General features: G+C 54.2%; 1 protein-coding gene across 1 annotated transcript in view; it reads left to right on the top strand.

Annotated features, from left to right (window-relative positions):
- Positions 1-10155, top strand: part of Fcgbp (Fc fragment of IgG binding protein) — a 34589-nt gene continuing 24434 nt past the window's right edge. The window contains exons 1-6 of the mRNA XM_010614537.2: positions 1-76; positions 887-1049; positions 1395-1451; positions 6104-6453; positions 7573-8143; positions 10118-10155. Coding sequence (XP_010612839.1) covers positions 1397-1451; positions 6104-6453; positions 7573-8143; positions 10118-10155 — 1014 coding nt within the window. The 5' untranslated portion in view covers positions 1-76; positions 887-1049; positions 1395-1396. The remainder of the gene's footprint in view (positions 77-886; positions 1050-1394; positions 1452-6103; positions 6454-7572; positions 8144-10117) is intronic.

Genomic DNA, 10155 nt, shown 5'->3' with positions numbered 1-10155 from the left:
GTGTTGACTGAGAGGACACCCAGGCTTGGCAGCTGCTGCTTCTGATGGAGACGCCTCAGCAAACAATGCTCCCAAGGTAAGGAGGAGCGAAATGGACCTTGGATGGAGCGGGTCCCCGGGGACCATTCCCAGAAAGCCCACACTGCCCCTCAGCTAGTTCTTCTGCTCCGTGTGCCACTGAAAGCCCTGTGTCTCATGTGAGGCCAAATCTGGGGTGATGGAATGGCACAGAATCACCAAAACCTATTCAGCCAGTCTTTCCGGGAGGAAGGAGGGTACCCCATAAAAACTAAATCCAAAACCAAATAATTCTCCAGATAAACCTATATGGCCCTGTGGAACCAGGAAACAGGCCTGTGGGCTTCGTCACACTCGACCTCAGCCTCAGTTCCCACCAAAACCCCGGCTTGTGACCACAGAGGTTTTAGGGCAGCCTGAGCAGGGTGGGTTCCACTTCCCAGATTTGGAAGCTGGAGGCCCTGTTGGCCTGGAGGTGGAGGCATTACATTCCACACCGTGGGCCTAGGTCAGGGCCCCAGACACCTGCCTCTCATTGGTGACTAGAAACAGGATAGGGGTGGTTGGGGGCCAGAGGTCAGCCCATGGGGACTGGGTGGAGCCAGGACCCGGATATGGGCTCTTGCTGTTGATCCTAGCAGGGGTCAAAGGAAGGAATCTGGCCGGCAACCCAGCAAACATTACTCAAACCACCTCTCACCTCCTCCCCCACTCCCCCACCCAGGGACCCAGGTTCCTGGCACACTGCTGCCCAGCTGTCTCCTTCAGGAACACCACCCCTGTAGGACTCAGTTTTCTCACAGGCTTCCGGACACAGCCACCAGCTGTTCTCAAAAGGAAGTCTCAACATGTCCTCCACCCTTTCTAGGACTTTGGGGTTCCCCATCCCACCTGGCCTGAGAGCAGCATCCTCCTCCAGGAAGTTGGCATAATCTGCCTGACAGGTGGCCCAGGGTGTGGTCTGAAGGACCAAGAAACTCCACTATATAATGCAGCCCTCAAGCTGGCCCCACAGCTCCAGGGACCTGCAGGTGAGAATGGCCGGGGACCTCTGTGGGACTGGGACAGCAAATTCCATCTAGTCCCTGGCTCCAGACTGCCTTACCCTTCCCCACTCTGGAACGAACCCTCTGGACATCCAATTCCCTTGATCCTGCCCTCAGCACCTCACACTGTGACCCACTGGACAGCCAGTCTTCCCTGCACACACACACACACACACACACACACACACACACACACACAATCTGGTCTTTTTTGCCATATTTGGCTGACTGGCTCCCCATTTCAGCCTCTCTGTGGTCCATGTGGCCCTTGTCCTGAGACCAGGACTGACAGACCAGCCTCCTGTGACACCATTTCTCTCCGTCCTGCAGGCATGGGTTTCCTGTGGAGCTGGTGGACACTCTGGGCTGGAACAACTCTCCTGTGGGGTAAGTCAGAACAAGCCCCCATCCATGGCCTTGTTCCAATCTGGGAGACTCTCTGAGTCAGGGACAGCACCCTCTGTCTGTGACCCTTTCACAGACCTACCTCCTAGTGTCCCTCAGGCCAGCAGCTGAGATGGGAGAGAGGCCTGTGGATTCTGCAGAGAAATAGAGTAGATGTCACCCATTCTCTCTCAGCCTCTGTCTCTGTCTGTTTCTGTCTCTCTCCTGGAGGAAATCAGGTTAAAAACAAAACAAAATAAAACAAAACCACAACCCTTCACCCTTTAATTCAAGTGCACAAGAACTACCACTTACTACCACTTTCTTGGTTTTTTTGCAACCCAACTAAGATTTGGGCTCTGAGGCTCATTCTGATGTGAGGAGAAATTTTGTGAAGTCTTTCTTGGAGGAGGATTTTGCCCCCAGTACACCTAGGGTTATGGGACTAGAGTGTTAGGTAAAGCCAAAGTACCAGAGCATGGGTGGGATATTAGAGCCTTGTGGTCCTAGGTCAACATCCATCTAGGAAGCTTTAGAAATGTGCATTGTCCCTGATCCCCTGGCCCCATAGGGCAGTGGAGTATTCTTTAAGCCGCCTTCATTTTACAGGTAGTCATCTATTGATCCCACACCCTTCTGAAAACTTCATAGACCTATTTGTCCATCTGCCTGCTTGTCTCTCTCTAGTTGGGGGGAGGAGAAGCTCATCTCCCCTCTATTTCTGGGAGACACATCGTCCATACTCCTACCACCCCCATTTTCCCTTCATCCCCTTTGCAGAAAGCCCCAAGGCCTATTCAGACAGAAATCGTCCGCTGGCAGCTTCATCCAGCCAGTTTGTGCCTCCAGGGTGCTTAAAACCATTTTGGGTTGGAGATTTCGCAGAAAAATTCAGATGGAAAGATGTAGAATATTCATTTAATAATTTTTTTTTTTTGGTAATAGGGATTGAACTCTAAGACTTTGCACTGAGCTACACCCTCCACACTTTTAAAAATGATTAAGTTTTGAGACAGGGTGAGTGCTGGGCTAAGAGGTGTGCCTCACCACACTGGCTCAGACGGAGCATTTTTTTTTTAAGTCCACAATCTTTCCTAACACCAACCAGCTAGAGAAGCAACAAACTTCTCCACAGTCAGCGGGCTTTTAGACAACAAAAGTCACAAAGGGTTATAGATAAATGCTGTTGAATAAGAAGAAAGGAAATGAAGAGGGAGGTATGTAGCTATGTCACTGAATTTCCAGACAGGGAAGGGGTGGGTTCTCTGAGTGGGAGGATTGGATAAGTGGACCCACAACTGTCTTTTCTTAAGGGCTGACCCAGGAGGCCCGAGTGGACCCCCGGAACTCTGGGGGGGAGGAATTCCTCACAGCTTTCCTGCAGAATTTCCAGCCTGGGTACAGCACTGCTCACCTCTACCTCCTCATCTCCAGTCTGTCAGAGAACCCTGCTTTGGTCTCCATCCTCAGCCAGGCAGATGACACTTTGAAGAAAGTCACAGTGAGGCCTGGGGAGTCGGTCACGGTCAACATCAGTGCCAAGGCCGAGATGACTGGCAGCGATACCTTCAAGAAAGCAGTAGTGGTCCACTCTGACCACACCATCGCTGTGCAGGCAGTAAATACTAAGCCCAACACAGCTGAGCTGACCCTGCTACGGCCTGTCCAAGCCCTGGGCACTGAGTACTTTGTACTCACGCCCCCTGGCACCTCAGCCCAAAACGTCAAGGAGTTTGCTGTGGTGGCTGGTGCAGCAGGGGCCTCAGTCAGTATCAACCTGAAGGGGTCAGTGACATTCAAAGCCAAGTTCTACCCCGCTGGCAATGTCCTAAGTGTGACTCTGCAGCCCTATGAGGTGGTCCAGTTACAGAGCACGGCCGATCTCTCAGGGTCAAAGGTCACAGCCAGTCACCCTGTGGCTGTCCTCTCTGGCCACAGCTGTGCCCAGAAGCACACAACCTGCAACCACGTGATGGAGCAGCTGCTACCCACATCTGCCTGGGGCACCCAATACGTGGTCCCCCCTCTGGCCTCCCAGTCCCGCTTCGATCTGGCCTACATTGTAGCCAGCCAGACCACGAAGCTGACCTACAACCACGGGGGTACCAGTGGCTCCCGTGGGCTCCGGATGGGTGACGTGCTTAAGTTTGAGGTTCGACCAACCCGGCCACTCTACCTACGTGCAGATGTGGGTATCCAGGTGCTGCTGTTTGGCACAGGTGCCATAAAGAATGAAGTGACCTATGACCCTTACCTGGTCCTGATCCCAGATGTGGCAGCCTACTGCCCCGCCTATGTGATCAAGAGTGTGCCAGGCTCTGGAGGGGTGGCCCTGATGGTAGCCCAGACAAAGGCTGTCAGTGGGCTGACCATGGATGGGTACACTCTGAGAGCCAAGCTCACCTGGGCACCTGTGCCAGGCAGTGAGTTCTCATATGCCGAAGTGGACCTCGGCACCGGTGACACCATCCACACGGCCGAGGCTGCTACCAACTTCGGGCTGCTCACCTTCGGGCTGGCTAAGGCCGTGGGCTATGGGACAGCATCTGCCTGTGGCCGGAGTGAGTGAGATCTCTCACCCTGTCTACCTGGAGACCCTGTTCCTTCCTACCTGTCTCTTGGTGGCTTCTTGCTCAGTGGGGCTGCCCACCCCTCATCTTCATCCTTCCTTAAGTCTTCCCAGCCCCTGTCCTTCTGCCAGGAACAACAGTGTAAGTGTTTAGCAACCAGAGGGACTGCGGGTAGGAGCCGTCAAGTGAGATGCCAGTCAGAGATCTGCAGCAGGAAGCCCCCACTGCGCTGGCATCAGCCCTTGTGGGCTGGTTCGTGGGGCATTTGGAGAGGGGCTCTAGGGGACAGCCAGGGTGCCAAGATAGAGGGATCTTTGGGGAGGGGTCAGGTCAGCAGCTTCTTAGCAACCAGTTTGGAAATACTTTGCTATTTTAGCAAGTAAGACAGCAATACCTATTGCTACCTGCTACCTCCACTCCTCATCGGTGTAGGAAGTTTAATGCCCACACTCAATTCTAAAAGTCCACTAACGATGACCACCATGGCAGGGTCATCTCTCAGCGAACCAGGTGTCTTCCTAGGTGCTTCAGTCCCCCTCCCGCCACCCCAGTACCGGTGATCAAACTCAGAACCTTGTACTTGCAAGGCAGGCGCGGTGCCACTGAGCTAAATCCTCAGCCCTTAGGTGCTTCGGTTTTGAAACAGTTTACAGGACCTAGCCTAGGTGCACCCTCGGACTCAGCGATGAGGAGCTGCCAGCAGGCAGTGCAGGTGGTACGTGACAACTCAGATGCCACAGCCACCGTGACCTGGTTTAAATCCTAGCTCTGCTTTGGTGGCCTTGGCCGTGTGACTTCAGCTCTCTGGGATTTACTTTCTGCACCTGTAGAATGAGGAAGGATAAGTGCACTTCCTTCCCCGGGCTGTGGGGGAACTAGTTAACGAGTATAAACTACTTCCCATGGTGCGGGGCGGGAGAGCAGGGCTAGGTCACCTCCTAATATTAGGAGGGGTCAGAAGGCAAGAGTTTGAGGACAGGGAAGCTGATGAGGAAGGGCTGTTTCTTCCTGGCAGACCCCTCCAGGACAGGACCTGAGACACTGGGGTTCCCTGTCCTGGAAATAACGTCCTCCTGGAGGCATGGAAGCCAGTGGACTTCAAGAGACCACTTTGGCCTTGACCAGTAGAATGTGGGGTGGTAGATGAGTGATTAAAACAAGTAACAAGCTAACTCCTGGATTCAGTTCCAAATCTTACTCATGTCTTAATTTATTTAAACTTGACAACACCCCTGCTCAACTCCCTAGAAAGTATCATTAGCATCAACATGTTACAAATGAGGAAACTGAGGCAAACAGCATTTAAAATAATCGCTCCAGTGTCACAGAGCTAGTTGCCTGGGCCAGGCTTCCTGATCAGGTAGCCTGGTCCACAGTTGCTTCCATTTTGTTCACCAGCCTCTGTCTTCCATTTTCTGTCTTTAAAAAGAGAGAGAAAAAAAAAATCCTAGCACTGTGGGAGGCTAAGGTAGGGGGATAGAATGTTTGAGTCCACCCTGGGCAACTTAGGGTGACTTTGTTTCAAAATTCAAATGAACAAACAAACAAATAAGACTGGGGCTCTACCTCAGTAAAAAGACCTGGTTTTAGTCTCTGCTAGTGAGGAAAACAAAAAACAAAACAAAACAAACCTAGGTAGGGCAGGGCTGCACATGCCTGTCATCCCAACTACTCAGGAGGCTGAGCCAGGTGTGTGGTAAGTTTCAGGCCAGTCTGGGTAATTTAGAGAGGCTTTGTCTCAAAATAAAAATATAATAATAAGTGCAGGGATGTAGCTCAGTGCTCCCTGGTGGGAAGGGAAGGGAAGGAGAGAGGAAGAAAAAAGCACAAAGTAACATTTCAATAACTGGTCCTGCTTCTCCTTCACTACCTTTGGTTTTTCTGGGCTGATCTGTGGTAAATTGGGGAATCTGAAAACCTAGGGTTTCCAGGAAGTCCTGAACAGCTCTCTCCTTGTGACAGGGCAACCTCGGCTTCTCCATCTCTGAGGCGAGCGGTTGTGAGGGAGCCCCCACCCCGCTCGGCTGGGAGGTAGGGTTGCAGGCCTGCGTCCTGAGCTCTGCTAACTCTCTGTTCTCTGCCCAGCCACCCTGCCCGCTGTGGAGCCCTCCTGCCAAGGCGCACAGTGCAAGACCGGGCGGCACTGCCAGGGGTCAGGAGGCAAGACCAAGTGTGTGACACAGTCCACGGCCGTCTGCCGTGCCCAGGGTGACCCCCATTACACCACCTTCGATGGCCGTCGCTATGACATGATGGGTACCTGCACCTACACCATGGCCGAGCTGTGCGGGTCGGACAAGACCCTGCCGGCCTTCAGCGTGGAGGCCAAGAACGAGCACCGGAGCAACCGCCTGGTCTCCTACGTGGGCCTGGTGACCGTGCGGGCCTACAGCCACTCGGTGACGCTGGCCCGCGGGGAAGTTGGCTTCGCGCGGGTGAGTGTCCCCTTGGCGGCGGGGCAGGGATTCGTAAATCAGACCTGGAAACTTAAAGCCCTTTCCTCCAGAGGTTCCGATTCCTCGCCCAGAAATGTTAAGGTTATTCAGAGAGATGGTGTGTGTGTGGGGGACGACGGACAAAACAACAACAACAAAAATGTGTGCATAGCTTGTGTAATAGCAAAAGAAAAAAAAAAAAAGGAAACTAAATATCCAAGACTGAGGGATTTCAAATTACTAAAGTCGGTGAACACCGCTTTGTGCAAAATCTCCTTTCTTCCTTCCTTCCCTCCCTTCTCCCCAGCTACCTTTCCCCTTCCTCTTACCCCCTTCAGTTACTGGGAATTACCGGGGATTGAACCTAAGGCCTTTGCACAGAACTGTGTCCCCAGCCCTTTTATTTTTACTTTTGTAAAGGGTCTCACTACGTCCCTAAATTGCCCAAGCTGAGCTCAAACTTGCCATCCTCCTGCCTCAGGCTTCCAGGTTGCCAGGATTCTAGGTGTGCGCCACCAGCCCAGGCAACACCCGCGCTGACTGAGTGCCTGCTATTCTACAAGTCACTGTCATAGGCCAAAATGAAAGTGATCACTTACGACACTGAGGAAGGAAGATCTCCGTGCGTTCGAGGCCAGCCTGAGCTACATACCGAGACCCTGTCTCCAAGGAAGCGGGTGGGGTGGGCAGGGATGGCCTCACCGAGTGGATGACACTTGAGCCGTACTTTTTAGGAGGTGAGGCAGGGAGCTAGTGCACAGCAGAGGGAAGAACAGATTGGCTCACAGGAAGGGCAAGAGCAAAGATCCCAAGGTGGCCCGTGCCTATAGTTGTGGCACTCTGCAAGCCCGAGGCAGGAAGATCACAAGTTCAAGCCCAGCCAGGGCAACTTAGAAACTTATTGAGGTCTGTCTCAAAGTTTAAGAAAAAAATTTTTTAAAGGGCTGGGATGTGGTTCCATGAAAAGGCTCTGGATTCGACCGCCAGTGCCACAAACAAACAAACCAACAGAAAAATCCCAGGGCTGGAAGGGTGGTAATAACAGAAGGAACTCCGCAGGAGGAATGAGGCCCCCGAGGTGAGAACCCGTGGGTCTGACCACTTCTACTCCCTCTGCAGATCAATAACCAGCGCTTTCGCCTGCCGGCCTTGCTGAGCAATGGTCGCCTGCGCGTGTACCGGAGCTGGAACCGGGCCGTGGTGGAACTGACCTTCGGGCTGGTGGTCACCTATGACTGGGACTGCCAGCTGACCGTGAGCCTTCCTGCGAGCTTCCGAGACCAGGTGTGCGGGCTGTGTGGCAACTACAACGGCGACCCCGCTGACGACTTCCTCACGCCCGACTTGGAGCAGGCTGCCACCCCCGACGAGTTTGCCAGTAGCTGGAGGCTGGATGACGGGGACTATCTGTGCAGTGAGGGCTGCCAGGGCAGCTGTCCAGCCTGCACCCCGGGCCAGGCCCAGCATTACGAGAGCAGCCCGCTCTGTGGCATGCTGACCCTGCCTCAGGGTCCCTTCGCTGCCTGCCACGAATCCCTGGATCCCCAGCCCTTCCTGAAAGATTGCGTGTACGACCTGTGTGTGACTGGAGGGGAGCGGCTCAGCCTGTGTCGTGGCCTCAGCGCCTATGCCCAGGCCTGCGTGGAGCTGGGCATCCCTGTTGAGGACTGGAGGTCACCAGCCAACTGCCGTGAGTAATGCCCAGGACGAGGGCTGGGAGCACATTGTGTGGGGGCAAGGAACCCCTTGTCCATACTAAACACCTGAGCACTTAATGTGGGTTGGCCTGGGGCTGGGCTCTGCCATATGGTGCCAGTGACAGTTTGGTGTGGGTGGGGCTGGGATGGGCAAGGCACAGGCAGAGAGTCAATGGGGAGACAGGGAGACACAGGTAGAGAGGCTGGGGTTGGGATGAAGAAAGTTCAAGGGAGAATAGAACAACAGAGAAGGTTTCTGATGCAGCCAAAAGGGGTTTCGGGGAGGTTTTCTAAAAAAAGAGAGGTCCATTCAGGTGTTATGGCACACCCTATAATTTCAGCACTCTGGGAGGCTGAGGCAGGAGGACTGCTAGCTCAAGCCCAGCTTGGGCAACTCAGTGACTTTATCAAGACTCTGTCTCCACTCCCAGGTCTTTTAAAAGACTTGGATGCAGGTCAGGGTGAAGCTCTGGTCCAGTCTGCAGTACTTAAAGAGGGTGGAGGGGATGTCTAAGGAATCCCAGAGTAGGGGTTGGAGGTTGAGAGAGGAAAAAAAAGGAAAAAGTGAATTTTATTTGCTTAGCAGGAGAGGCACCCTGCAGAGTTCCAACACAGAGATGTGACTGTGTCTTTCTTTTCTTACCACCCTTCCATGGCTCCCCAGCACCCTCTGAAGGAAGCCCAAGCTCTGACAGCACAAGTCCGTCTGTTTTGTCCGTCACTCATTCACTCAGCAGGCGTCCTAGGACTCCCCACCTGGACACCCTCTAGTGATGTTGAGAACACAGTAGAACCGACACAGATTCAGCCCTGTCCTTCTGAGGCTTGCAGAGAAATGCTCGGGAGGCAGGAAGGCTGAGGGGAGGCAGGAGGCCCACGGGGACTACAGGGAGATACTGAGGCCACTTTGAATTTGTCTAGGCCACTGCCTCACTGCCATGTCCCCGGTGTTCAGGAAGCCACCCTCCACCCCCAGTTCCCTGATTCCTGGCACAGAAGAGAAACCAATGAGTTTATTATCTACTCATTCATTTCCACTGTGCACCAGGACCTGTCCTTGGTGCTGATTCAACAGGGCTCGAGAGAGGACTCTATCTCCACTCCCTTAGAATTTACATCCTAGGGGGAAGGGGAGCACGTAAACCGCGAAATACCCTCAGAGATCGAAAGAAATCAAGTTCGTGTAATAGAAGTGTCCGGAAGGGTCACAAAGCCGGGAATCAGGGAAGGCTCTGGTGAGCAGGTGACAGAGCAGGGTCCGACAAGAGAGTCAGCCGAACAGTGAACAGTAACGCTGATGTTCCCAGAGCAGCTCTATATGAATTAACCCTCTCCTCCTCGCAACAACCTCGTGAGGTCTGCAGTACACTATAACATCTCACTTTATTGAGGGGGAAACGGAGGCACAGAGCGATCAGAGTCACTTGCCCACGACTTTTTGAAGAAAGGGCGGTACCGGTAAAAAGATAGATAGTGCAAAGGTCCGGAGGTAGGAGTCTCGGGACCAGGGACCAGGGGCAAGTCCATTGTGGCTGTGGCAGAGTGAGCCAGAGCGGGAGTGAGAGAGACAAGGACGGAGCGGTGGAGGGGGCCGATCGCGCCAGGCCCCTTAGCCCCGGGAGGCGGGCTGCTCCCCTGAGTGAGGCGGAGCCACAGCCCGGTTGGGGGCGGTGCTTGATCTGAGCTCCGCTTCCGTGGGAACTTCTGATTGGTGCGGGTTGGGAGGGAAGCAGGCAAGAGAGCAGGCAGGCGGCTGGACCAGGCGGATGCTGGCTGGATTCTGAACGCGGAGGTCAGGGCATTTACTGACAGACTGTGCCGCGAATGGGCTGGAGGAGGGTCAACCGCAGCCCCGGGGCGGGAAGTGCCACTCACTGGGGTCCCATCTCCGAGGGCGCAGCGGGTTCGCTAGGTGGGGCACGGGGAGTCCTGGCGCGCCCTCCCTGACCCTCTCCCGTCCCCCGCAGCCATGTCCTGCCCAGCCAACAGCCGCTATCAGCTCTGC

Source organism: Fukomys damarensis, unplaced genomic scaffold, assembly GCF_012274545.1.
Source record: "Fukomys damarensis isolate Sample0158 unplaced genomic scaffold, DMR_v1.0_HiC HiC_scaffold_19, whole genome shotgun sequence".
NCBI lineage: Eukaryota > Metazoa > Chordata > Mammalia > Rodentia > Bathyergidae > Fukomys > Fukomys damarensis.
The sequence above is the reverse complement of the archived record's forward strand: the minus strand, read 5'-3'. Positions and strand labels throughout refer to the sequence as shown.